Source organism: Andrographis paniculata, unplaced genomic scaffold (assembly GCF_009805555.1).
Source record: "Andrographis paniculata isolate CXL003 unplaced genomic scaffold, ASM980555v1 Contig89END, whole genome shotgun sequence".
In the NCBI taxonomy this organism is placed as follows: domain Eukaryota; kingdom Viridiplantae; phylum Streptophyta; class Magnoliopsida; order Lamiales; family Acanthaceae; genus Andrographis; species Andrographis paniculata.
Window position 1 is genome coordinate 2,189,624 of NW_026137627.1, and position 13,650 is coordinate 2,203,273.

Genomic DNA, 13,650 nt, shown 5'->3' on the forward strand with positions numbered 1-13,650 from the left:
AAATATAATTTATGAATTTTGAAAAAAATATTAAAATAAATAAATAAATATAAATTAATGGTTTAACAAAATATACATATTTAAATATATGTTTCACCGTCATCGGAATGATAATATAGTGTATTCGATAATTGAAAAATGAGAATTACACAGGAATGACAATATATTATATTTGATAATTGAAAAAAAAAAGACGATAGTAATACATATTTAATATGATAATAATATTTTTTAAAATTATATTTATAATATAAAAATATATATTTTTTAAAAAAATCATAATAATTTGCTAATATATTTTAGTTTTAAATTGTTATTCTTATTATTTATCACATATAGAACAACACCATCACCAACAACAACAACAATAATAATAATAATAATAATAATAATAATAATAATAATTTTAAGAAGAGATTTTATCATATACAAAATTTTTTCACAATTTTCCATTAAAATACATTAAAATCGATAGACTTTAAAAGTCTATGAATGGTTGAATACCTCGAGATTTTGAAAGACTTTTAAAAGTCTGGATTGAATACACCTAAAATTTGAAACTTCAACAAAATCCTACATAGTCTAGATTGAATACACCCCTTAAGAAATAATAGTATTTTATTAGTTACCGGAAATGTGTAAGAGTTTTTGATATTTCTATCATTTGAATTTATATATAAAGTAATTGTATGTGTAATGATATCTTTGTAATTTAATTAAAAGTTAATGGTATTTTGATATTAATGTATGATTACTTTTTTTAAAATTGATACTTTGAAGTGGACAAACAAAAATGATAAAAATAGTACTTTGAATGAATGGAAGCAATATTTAATAGACAAAATAGTATAAAATCCCTTTGTGGTTTGTTGAATTTGCTGAAAAACTCCTGAAGTCCAAAAATTCCATAAAATCTACATGTTTCTAAAATATTGCACACTTGCCCTTTCTTCAAAACTGCACTAGCCGCGCTAAACATTTACATAAACGGACTGTTATACCCCTGTTTTAACTGTAAGTTAAATCCCAAAATCAAACTTTAATCCCTAATTAAATTCCCAAAGCCACATCTATATCTTTCTCTACTCTATCCCTCGTTCTCTTTCTTTCCCCTTCTCTCTCGCCGATGCCATCGCCTCCTCCATTCTTTTCCTCCGCCAGCCCACGCCGTTCACCGTGCGCATTAGCAACCACCAACCAACACTCACTAGTGTCGTCTTGTTATTCCTCCATCACTGCCGTTATAAGCGCCGCCCTTCTCTGCTGATTTCAGTCACATCGCCCAGCTCCTTTCTCTTCCACGAATCGCCCTCGCCAGCCCGTGCCACCAAACCTACTGCATATTCGGCCGCCTCTCCATTCTCAGCTCCCGCCGTTTATCCTCCCATTCGAGTCCCCTTGCCGCGCCTAGACTTACGCTCGACTGAGTCTGCTTCGTGTTTTTTTTTTTTTTTTTTTGCCACGATTCTAGTCGCCACAAGTATTGTGTAATTTTCTATCTCTTAATTTATTACTTTCAATTTAATTTTTGGGGATAATTTATTAAGATTCGTACAATTCGTATTGGGATTAAAAAAAATCGAACACAATTTGTTAAACTCAAATAAGAATGAATTTTTTTGTGACTTTTGTGTTTATTGGTCTGTAGTGCTTATTTGATTGATCTAGAATTGATATTGAATTTCAGTAGTTGAACATGTGTTGTCATATTTAATTCGATTTTCAAGCTTGGTGGGCGCGGACAGTGGAGAGAAGAGGCTAAAGGCGGGGCTGGAATCACGGAGTGTGAAAATCAAGATGAAGAAGAATTAGATCCATAAAGGTCTTTTGTAACTTCTTGGGCTTTTGTTGTATTATTATTTGTTAGGTCCAGTCCATTTACAGCCCAGTCTTTCTCTTTGTCGTTTTTTTCTTTCGTTTGTTAGAGAGAATCTAGTTTGTTAGCATAGAAACTTCTTCTCTCCTTCCTCTCGTTCAATTGTATATATATATACTGCGTGCTCTCTTGAATAAAGGTGTGGTGAGAAGTTTTCCAGAAACTCCTCTATGCTTTAAAATTTCTCATGGTATCAGAGCAACCCTAATTTTTCCATATATTCTCCAAAATGGATTCAAGCTCCTCATCTGCATCTGCTACGATGTCAAACCTTCTACGCCCAGTTGTGAACTCTATTTCGCACCTGGAGCTTCCTTCTTCAGATCATCCTGGGATGATGTTGATTACCACCCAACTAAGTGACTCCAATTATCTAATCTGTAGTAGAGGAATTTTGCATGCCTTGGTTGCCAAAGGCAAAACTGGATTTGTCACAGGAAGCATCACAAAGCCAACTAAAGCTGTTGTTGCTGTCATCTGGGAAAGGACAGACAACATGATCCTACAATGGATTTTAAACTCCATTTCCCCAAACCTTGTTGATGCCTTTGAATATGTTGATACAAGTAAAGAACTATGGGATATTCTAAAGGAAATGTATGGACAATGCAATGGTCCTTTGATCTACCAGCTTCAGAGAGAAATGTCGAACACTATCTAAGGTTACATGAGCTTATCTGCTTACTTCACAAAAATGAAGAAGGTGTGGGATGAAATACGATGTTTGGCTTCTATACCTGAAAACAAGAATGAAATGGAAGAATATATTCATAGGCAACAACTCATTCAATTTCTTATGGGCTTAAATGATTCTTATGACTCTGTAAAAAGTCAGATCCTCATGCAGGACCCTTTGCCCCCTATGAACAAAGTCTATGCTATGCTTTATAACATTGAGAAACAACAAGAAGTTCAAGGTTTCATGCAGGAAACATCACCTACAGTCCTGATGAACTCACATAAGATGCCTTTTAAGGCATTTGAGAAAAGAGAATTGACAAAAGAAACATGTTCTGTGATCACTGTAAGAAGACAGGACACACCAAGGAAACATGCTTCAAGTTGCATGAAACCCCTGAGTGGTTTAAAACGATGCAGGAAAAACGAAAGCATGAAGGAATAAAGGTGAACAACCACAATGCTGCAACTACTTTAAATCTCATTGATGATGGTACTATTGGCTCGTATGGATCCTCTTGGTCCTCAGATTCCATAATTGAATTGATTAAAAGGGAAATCAGCAAAGCTCTTAAGGGAAATAACGACACTCCAATAGATCAACTCAACTTGGTGGAGTCTGAACATGCAGGTAATGAGCTTATTAATGTCAGTACTATGAGTTTGAGTGCAGGGACATGGATCTTAGATTCAGGAGCAACTTGCCATGTGAGCAACACGATCTTGCATTTTCAACACCTAACCCCCTTGAAGAAACCTGTCACGATTCACATGCCAAATGGAGCAATTTAGCTGGCATATCATATAGGCCCAGTCCATCTAAACTCATCTCCTATTCTACATAATGTGTAGTTTGTGCCCACCTTTAACTATTGCATTATTTCCATATTTAAGCTCTATCAGGATTCAAAAGTTTGTGTGACCTTTCATGTTGATACTTGTGTCATTCAGGTCCAGCAGAGTGAGAACGTGGTCGGGAGGGGCAGGCTCAAAGGACACCTCTACCACCTTACCCAAGAATCACATCAGTAGTTATTTTCCATCTCTACTGAATCTCCCTGGCACCCCAAATTAGGACATCCTTCAAAAGCTGTGTTAGAACATCTACCAAACCTTACTGATAATGCTTTGCCTAAGTTTTCTTGTGATACTTGTCACTTTGCAAAACAAAAGAAACTCTCATTCAATAAAAGTTCTTCTATCTCTTCAACTTGTTTTGAATTGTTGCATTTGGATGTGTGGGGACCTTATAATATTCCTTCATCCAATGGTAGTAGATACTTCTTAACAATTTTAGATGATCACAGTAGAGCTACCTGGACTTATCTTATGAAACTCAAATCCCAAACTCAATCCATCTTTGCAGCTTTTCTAAAATTGATCCAAAACCAGTTCCAAGCCCATGTGAAGACAGTTAGAACTGATAATGGCTCTGAATTCACCAGCCACATGTTTTAACAGTTACTTCAAGAAAATGGAATTATTCACCAGAAAATCTGCCCTTATAATCCCCAACAGAATGGGAGAGTGGAGAGAAAACATCAACATCTTTTAACTGTGATGAGAAGCCTCCTTGTTCATTCAGGGTTGTCTACCTCATTTTGGGGGGAAGCCTTGCTCACTGCCACCTATCTAATCAATCTTCTTCCTACACCTATTCTAGAATGAAAATCTCCTTACTACATCCTCTATAAGATCAACCCCACCTTAACTCATCTTCGGGTCTTTGGATGTTTATGCTTTGCATTAAACTCCAATCCATCAAAAACTAAACTTGAAAGAAGGGCTGTAAAATGCATATTCATTGGGTATGTAGATGGAACAAAATGGTACGAACTTTTAGATCTTGAATAAAATAAATTCTTGATTTCTAGAGATGTTATGTTTATGAACACCTATTCCCAAAACAGGCTGAAAACACTCTTGAATCACCTTCTGTAAGTTGTTCTTTACCCTTTGCAGGTACTTGGGTTCTTGCTCCTTCAGCTGCCCCTTCTTAGTCCACGGATCTCGCTCCAGTTGGCTCCTCTTCTCAGGCCACCACAGAGAACTCCTCAACTCTGCCTGTCAGCCCAGAGGTAAGCTCTCTGTCACCAAATATGAATTCAAAACCTAATATCAACCTTCCTCAATTTCTCTTCCTGACTCTCCATCACTCACCACCACCCATGATTCATCCTTACCCACTTAACCAGCTTCAAGACCTCACAGAGCCCTTAGAAAACCAACCTGGATGCAAGATTATGTATGCTCATGTGGCTTGGTGTCTAATGACTCTAGTGAAGTGGAACCTTACTCATACTCTGAAGTTGTCAAACATACTCACTGGATATCAGCCATGAAAGAAGAGTTGAAGACCCTTGAGGAAAACAAAACTTGGGAATTAGCTCATTTGCCATAAGGGAAAAGAGCTATAGGATGCAAATGGATCTTTCGAATAAAGAGGAATAAAGATGGTTCAGTGAACAGGTATAAGGCCAGACTAGTGGAAAAAGGATATCTCCAAGTTCATGGAGTAGACTTTGGCGAATCCTTTGCTCATGTGGCTAAAAGTGTAACTGTTAGATTGATTTTGGTTGTTGCAGTAATAAAAGGATGGAAAATACAACAAATAGATGTGAATAATGCCTTCTTGCATGGCCACTTAGATGAAAAGTTGTACTTTAAGCCACCACCTGGGTACTCAGCTCAAAATGGTCTGGTCTGCAGATTAAAGAAGTCCTTGTATGGATTTAAGCAAGCCCCCCGTGTGTGGTATAAGACATTTACAGGAAAAGTGCTCGCCTTTGGATTCACACAGTCTTCACACGATCATTGCTTATTTGTGAAATTCCAGGACAGAGACATTCTCATTCTCACTGTTTATGTCGATGATATATTACTCACAGGGTCATCAGAAAAATCAATCTATGAAGTGAAGGAATACTTGCATGAAGCCTTCACAATCAAGGATTTTGGGGATGTTAGATTCTTTCTGGGCATTGAGATTAAACATCATGATGATGGAATGTTGTTGTCTCAATCCAAATATATATTTGATCTTTTAGAAGACCACAAGATGCTCGATGCTAGACCTACCTCTACTCCATTGCCTGCTGGGTTGAGATTGTCCTCTCAAAATGGAGACTCCCTCTCAGATCCCACCAGATATAGAAGACTAATTGGAAGACTTCTATACTTGAATTTTTCCAGACCAGACATAGTGTTTGCTACCCAACAACTCAGTCAGTTTATGGATAAACCTCTTGTAGCTCATTCGAAGGCAGGGTTACACTTGCTCAGATACTTAAAAGGATCTATGAACCTCCATCTACAGTTCTCGGCTGATTCAACACTACAACTTCAAGCATTCTGTGATTCTGATTGGGGAACTTGCCCAAATTCAAAAAAATCCATAATTGGGTATTGCGTGTTCCTAGGGTCTAATCTGATCTCATGGAAAACCAAGAAGCAATCCACAGTGAACAATTCATCCACTGAGGCTGAGTACAGGAGCATGGCAACCACAACTTGTGATATGCTTTGGCTCTTGTATTTGTTTAGTGCCTTGAATCTTCCTGTACTAGAGCCTATCCTTCTTCATTGCGATAATAAGTCTGCTCTACATATTGCTGCTAATCCAGTATTCCATGAAAGAACTAAGCATATAGAGATTGCGTGTCATCAAGTTCGACAGCGATACATGGAAGGTTTCATTGCTCTTCATTATGTAAGGTCCAAAACTCAATTAGCGGACATCTTCACTAAAGCTCTTCCTGGTTTTGTGTTTCAATCTCTGCGCACCAAGCTTCATTTGATATCGCATGGCTTCAAGAGCAGGTGTGAAAATCAAGATTAAGAAGAATTAGAACCATAAAGGCCTTTTGTAACTTTGTGGGCTTTTGTTGTATTATTATTTGTTAGGTCCAATCCATTTACAATCCAATATTTCTCTTTGTCGTTTCTTTCTTTAGTTTGTTAGAGAGAATTTAGTTTGTTAGCATAGAAGCTTCTCCTTTCCTTACTCTCATTCAATTGTATATATACATACTACGTGCTCTGTTGAATAAATGTGTGGTGAGAAGTTTTCCAGAAACTCCTCTATGCTTTAAAATTTCTCACGGAGGAGCGACGTTTCCGGCGAATCGCATCGATTTGGACTGAAAGAGGAAAATGGGTAACTGGTGGTACGTGACGGTCGTCAACGGAGGAGAGGGGCAAGACATCGGGCGAACTCGGGAGACATTGGTATGGTGAACTTCGTAGGATGGTATTCGGTTGAATAAGGGGAATCTATAAATTAGCTTAGGGTGTGTTTGTTTGAGGAATTTTGTGGGATTTCTACTATTCCCACAAAATTTTCCCTCCAAAACATTAAATCAAATATTTAATTTTTATTTTTTTATATTATACTAAAAATCAATTTTATATTCAAAACATCGTATCAATTCTTATTTATATCACATCATACAACTATTCAAATTCAAATTCTTTTCTATTCAAATCTCAATCCAAAATTCAAACCCTCAGACAAACACACCAATTATTATTTAATTAGGTTCTTTTTTTGTTTTAATATAGATGAAATGACTAATATATCCATCCATTTTAATTAATATATCTTGAGATGTATCAGGAATGTTGTAATTTTATATAGTGATATATCAATTTTTGTTAAAAAAAATCGGAGTATAAGTAAAAATGAGTTTTTTTACAATATTTTTGTAGCAAATTTGAAAAGCCATATAAATTTTTTTCTTTTATTTATAATTTTGCCTATTTAATATAATTGAAAAAAAAATATTTATTTATGTAAATAAGTGGTGTTATGCCGTGTATGTATATAATAACTCTGCTTTCGCCACCTCTGAATAAATAAATAAATAAATGGAATGTCAACCCAGGGATTTCTACTTTTGCCTTGAAAATACTTGTTTTTATACCAAGGGTGTGTTTGTTTGGGGATTTTCCCCCAAATTCAGTATTCATCTATTTTTACTCTAAAAATATTAAATTAAACACATATTTTTTATTTTTATATTATATTAAAAATTAATTTTATATTCAAAACTTCTCATTAACACCTATTTATATCGCATCATACAACTATTTCAATTTAAAATTTTTACTATTTAAATCCCAACTCAAAATCCAAACCCCCAACAAACACGTCTGTTTTGATTGACTTAAAAAATAAGAAAAGCAATTCGATTTTGTATTTGGATGAATCATTATAAAAACAATTTTTGATAAAAAATTGTTTGTATGTAATAAAGTTGAAAATTATTTTAAACAGTTAAAATTACTCATGTGAATATAATTGTATTTTTCTATATAAATTATATATATTTTTAACTTTTTTTTAATCACATTTAAATATTTTAAATAAAAGTATAGAAAATAAAATATTAAAATTTCATTATTTATATTTTAAAATTTAATTGTTAAAAAAATATAAATTAAAAATAAAATTACAATATAATAGGAGTATTAAATTATTCTATTGTGTTGTATTTGCTTATGTAGTTTTTATTAAATAAATTATTGTAATTTTATTTTATAATATTTTTATAATTTATAATATATTTATTTATTTATTTTTAAAAGAGCTAATCCATTATCTATATATTTTATTTTAACAATTAATAAAATAATAGTTATAATAAATACAATATTTAAATAATATTTTGATAATAAATTTTTTAAAAATAACATAAGCTAATTAAAACTAAAAAATATAAAAGTATGATTTATAATTTTAATAAATTAAATATTACAAAAATTAATATTTATTTAGTATTGATTAATTATAAAATTAATAATAAAAAATATAATTTTAAAAACAAATGTATATATTATGATGAAAAAGTAACAAAAATAAAAATAAAAATAAAAATAAAAATAAAAATGAATTTCTTTATAAAAAAGAAAAGAAGAAAAAAAAAAAAAAAAGTATGAAAGCTTATGTGGCATAGAGAAGGTGACCGGGAAAATAAAAGCCATAATATTCTATGTATAAACTGCATAAATAGTCGGATTCCTAATTGCAGTCCCAATTGCAATTGAGTTCTAGGGTTTAAAGATTTTCATTTCAGATGTCCAAGCGAAAGTATGGATTCGAAGGCTTCGGCATCAATCGCCAGCCCACCTACAACTTCGATCGATCCCAACCCTCCCAGCGTTTATACGTTCCTCCTTCCTCTCGCGCCGGCGGTGACGACGACGCCGACCTTGACAATATTGAATATGCAGAAGACCGCGACGCATCGAACGACAACAACGGCGCTGCTGCTACTTCTGCTGGCGATGAAGATGAAGTTGATCCTCTGGACGCCTTCATGGAAGGGCTACAGGAGGAGATAAAGGCCGCGCCGCCCCCAAAGGCCAAGGAAAAGTTCGACAAGTATAAGGATGATGTGGAAGATGATCCAGTGGAAAGCTTTCTCAAGTCCAAGAAGGATTTGGGCCTGCAATTGGCTGCGGATGCCTTGCACGCCGGGTATAATTCGGATGAAGAGGTTTATGCGGCAGCCAAGGCAGTGGATGCGGGGACGCTTGAGTACGATTCTGATGATAATCCTATAATTGTTGACAAGAGGAAGATTGAGCCAATACCTGCACTTGATCACAGCGCAATTGACTACGAGCCCTTTAATAAGGATTTCTACGAGGAGAAGCCTTCCATCTCAGGTTATTTGAGTATAGCTGTGTCTTCTTATGGCTGGATAAACTTGATACATTTTCCTAATCCTATACTTGAATGGCTTCATTTTAATAATATGTATTAAACATGTAGAAATGACATTTATCCTATACTTATAAGACATGACAGCTGCTCACTTTAGGGATAATGACCTGCTGCACTCATGGCTACGAGTTATCAACAAACATCCTAGAATGTTTTCCTCTTTTCTTTTTTTTTTGGTTTAGTTAGAGATCATGGTTCTTAGGTTTTCTGAAATTATCTTACTGTTTATGAATATTTTGCACGCTTGCTTATAAGGCAGAGAAAGTATATTCATTTTGAGTTGATAACTATGATATATCTGGTGGAGCAAAACAAGTGTGATTACCTGTTTGAGGTTGTTGTACACATCTGAAAATCTTTTGAGCTTAATGACTTTTTGATTTTGCATTTATATGGAAGTAATCTGACTTATGTATTTGCAGGCATGAGCAACCAGGATGTTGCTGATTACCGAGCAAGCTTAGCTATCCGTGTTTCGGGCTTTGATGTTCCAAAGCCGATTAAGGTTTTTGATGATTGTGGGTTTTCTGTTGAGCTTATGAAAGCCATAGCTAAGCAATCATATGAAAAACCCACACCAATACAATGCCAAGCTTTACCTATTGTGTTATCCGGACGAGACATAATTGGGATAGCAAAAACTGGCTCTGGAAAGACAGCTTCTTTTGTACTTCCTATGGTTGTTCATATTATGGATCAACCTGAGCTTGGAAAGGGAGAGGGTCCCATTGGCGTGATATGTGCACCCACCAGGGAGCTTGCACACCAAATATACCTGGAAGCTAAAAAATTTGCTAAATCCCATGGTATCCGTGTCTCTGCAGTGTATGGTGGAATGTCCAAACTTGATCAATTCAAGGAGCTTAAGGCGGGATGTGAGATAGTCATTGCTACTCCTGGGAGATTGATAGACATGATCAAGATGAAGGCACTGACCATGTCGAGAGCCTCGTATTTAGTACTTGATGAGGCAGATCGAATGTTTGACCTTGGTTTTGAACCACAAATAAGGTCAATAGTAGGCCAAATAAGGCCAGACCGCCAGACATTGCTGTTTTCAGCAACTATGCCTCGAAAAGTTGAAAAACTTGCAAGGGAGATTCTCTCTGATCCAGTAAGGGTAACTGTGGGAGAGGTTGGTATGGCTAATGAGGATATCACTCAAGTTGTTGAAGTGATCCCCTCTGATACTGAAAAGATGCCCTGGCTACTTGAAAAGCTTCCTGGACTGATAGATGCGGGGGATGTTCTGATTTTCGCTTCAAAAAAGGCCACAGTGGATGAAGTTGAATCAAAACTAGCTGAAACGGGTTTTAGAGTCGCTGCACTTCATGGTGACAAAGACCAGGCTTCTCGCATGGACATATTGCACAAGTTTAAGTCCGGAACATACCATGTTCTTATTGCCACTGATGTTGCTGCTCGTGGTCTTGACATAAAGTCCATTAAGTCTGTTGTGAACTTTGATATAGCTAAGGACATGGACATGCATGTACATAGAATTGGAAGGACAGGTCGTGCTGGTGACAAAGATGGGACCGCGTACACTCTCATAACACAGAAGGAAGCAAGATTTGCAGGTGAATTGGTGAACAGTTTGATTGCTGCTGGTCAAAATGTTTCCCCGGAGCTCATGGATCTGGCTATGAAGGTAATTCACTTGTGAAGTTTGATTTTTCCTTTTATTGAGGACTTTATGACTATACTCATTATACCCCATTTTCATTTTGTGATAAGTAGTTGTTTAATGTAATAGTTATTTGGATAATCCTACCTAATGTACAGATATTAATTTTCACACCTAAGTGCACTATCCTGTTTCATAGTTGAATAACCATTACTCTGTAACTCATTAGGATGGAAAGTTCAGATCCAAACGAGATGCACGGAAAGGAGGTAAGATATGCCTTTCAACATGATCTATGCTCTTCTTTTTTCTACTTACTGTTCTTAAACTTTGGAAACTGCTTTTCTGGATGTTTGGAAATGAGGTATCATTTCTAGTGTAACATAGGTGTAGAGTTTTTATTTGACAAGAAATTCTTGGAGATACAGACTCAAGACTGGATTAATAACCTCTCTCTCTCTCTCTCTCTATATATATATATATATATATACACACTTTCGTGTGTGTGTGTGTGTGTGTGAATATATTAAATTTGGAAATGCAGTTTACAAATCTTATCCCACTGATGCAGGTGGAAAAAGAGCGAAAGGAAGGGGAGGTGGTAAAGGTGTTCGAGGTGTGGACTTTGGTTTGGGCATTGGGTATAATCCAGAATCAAATGCTGGTGCATCAAATGCGGCCACACCCAGTCGTTCTGTAGCAGTTAATTCTCTGAGGACGGGGATGATGGCACAGTTCAGGAGCAACTTCGTTCCTGCATCAACAAACTCTCAGAATCAATCAATGCAAAACAGCAGCTCGCAAGGCAATAGAAGAATGGCCTTACCGGGCTTTGTATCGGGTGGGACAATTGGTGGTGATGTATATGCTGCAACCATAAACAGTAGTACAAGTACTGTTTGTGCATCAAAAACCTCTGAGGCCGCGAAACCATCAGGGTCTGAAAGGTGAGTTAATTTTTCTCGTTTTATATATATTGGACTGGAGTTGGCTTGTCTTTGTGGTTATGATTCTCTCTCCCTCTCAGTTCCAGAGACAAGGGTAGAGAAAGACGGAGGCCTTCAGGGTGGGATCGCTAGTGCAGTGCAGTATATGAGGAGGTGCCTGCCAGACAATGAATGGTACGATTCTGGAGGTTGTGTTTGTTTGAATTATATTGGTGAGATGATGAGAAAAAGAGAGAGAGAGAGAAGAGTACTCAACTCATTCACCATGGCTGTGGCTGGCCTGTGATGAAAATGATGTGATCCACCAATGGTATTGGTAAGGGCGTCTGCCTGTGTATCTCTAGTGGCTGACTGACTCCACTCTAATTTGAGAACGGAATGCCTGCCTGCTGCCTTGTTTGTATTCCTTTCAGTCTTCAAACTTCATGAAATTGTTACACTTTTTATTATACATTTTGCCATTTTTGTCCGGTCTCATTACTAATTCTGTTCAAATGGCTCTCAATCCACCTTTCCCGCCCTTTATAGAATCTCCTAACTCTAACTCTCTTTGAATAATTAGTTTCTGTTATCCGTAGTACCTGAATCGTGTGATAATTTCAAGGGGTCGATGGTGTCGGATTCGAAGAAGTTCACCTCCTTATTTTTTGTCACACCGGAGCTCCTTCCAGTGATGACCGTGGAACTCCTAACGCTCCGGTGGTTTGCAACTATATTGCCCGTTATATTCTCATTATATTCTTGAGGATCTATTGTTTCTATGACACTGTCCCTGCTAAAGTTTTTTGAGGTATTGATTCTATTCTATTAATATGTTTGTAATTTTGTCAATCTAAACAAATTTTAGTTGGAAAATTAGGAATGAATTTGGTCGAAATGATGTGAAACTTGCTTTGTTTGAGAATAGGTTGTTTTGTACTATTTTTTGCAACCTACAATTAGAGGCTTGTGAGATTCGTCAAGGTGATCCACTTTTTGTCTCTTTTCATCATTGTGGCCGACTAGAAATAGAGTAGACTTTCCAGAACAATCCAACGACTGGATTTTTCTATCTCACTTGGTTTATGTGGATGATGTAAAGTAATTATATTCACATATTTTGCAGCTAATGGGTTCAATCAATCTGATCATGGAATTTTTTATGCACTATGAACATGTCCAAATAAAAGTCGGATGATTCCTGCCAAAATATATGATGAAATATTTTGCGTATTTGTTTTTTTAGAAACACAAAGTCCAAATAGTAGAAAATTGGAGTTTTGTATCAGAAGAAACACACCCATAGTTTCCTCCGGTAACAACTGCTGCTTGAACTGAGGTTGCTGCTGCACAACAAGGACTGAACAAAGAATACATGTTGAATCAGAACTACTATACCTTGATTAACAAGGGTTCTCAATCTTGATGACCTCAAAGTAGGAAAAACAAAGCTTTTCACGGAAAACCGGATTTGCTTCAATTAACCTTTTGAGCTCTACCAACACTACATTACGAGCAGTCTTAGTGTCGGAAAGCTGCTCATTTTTCCTGCCAAGAACAAACATGTGTACTGTTTGAAAATTGGAAGGCCTTCCAAACAAAAATTTCCACTGGAATGAGCAATGAACACATTACTTCAAAGAAAAATATACAAGGCTTCAAGGATTAATCAATTTGTTGCAAAAGAGCATTTTATTTGGCTTGCTTTGAAGAATTAAAGCAAATTCAACCACTAGAAGAGGCAGCCGCTCCAAGGTTTTTCATCACAATACAGAAGATTTTAAGAAGGGAATTCTAGAATGCACAAACACAGATT

General features: G+C 36.0%; 1 protein-coding gene across 2 annotated transcripts; it reads left to right on the top strand.

Moving 5' to 3' along the window:
* The first annotated feature begins 8,564 nt into the window (after positions 1-8,564).
* On the top strand, positions 8,565-12,335 carry LOC127242993 (DEAD-box ATP-dependent RNA helicase 24). 2 transcript variants are annotated; one of them, XM_051262809.1, is made up of 5 exons: positions 8,567-9,223; positions 9,704-10,932; positions 11,138-11,177; positions 11,480-11,855; positions 11,936-12,335. In XM_051262809.1, the coding sequence occupies exons 1-5, from the start codon at positions 8,629-8,631 to the stop codon at positions 11,985-11,987; spliced, it is 2,292 nt and encodes a 763-aa protein (XP_051118766.1). In that variant the 5' UTR covers positions 8,567-8,628; the 3' UTR covers positions 11,988-12,335. The 2 variants fall into 2 exon arrangements, with proteins under 2 accessions (XP_051118767.1, XP_051118766.1); XM_051262810.1 differs by lacking the exons at positions 11,138-11,177; positions 11,936-12,335 and having other exon boundaries at positions 8,565-9,223; positions 11,480-11,743.
* Positions 12,336-13,650: the final 1,315 nt, after the last annotated feature.

Bases quoted from the DNA above. Each gene is read 5' to 3' on its own strand.
- LOC127242993 (XM_051262809.1), top strand. From the start codon at position 8,629: ATGTCCAAGCGAAAGTATGGATTCGAAGGCTTCGGCATCAATCGCCAG. The intron at 9,224-9,703 runs GTTATTTGAGTA...ATGTATTTGCAG, and splicing joins GGAGAAGCCTTCCATCTCAG to GCATGAGCAACCAGGATGTT. The intron at 10,933-11,137 runs GTAATTCACTTG...GTAACTCATTAG, and splicing joins TCATGGATCTGGCTATGAAG to GATGGAAAGTTCAGATCCAA.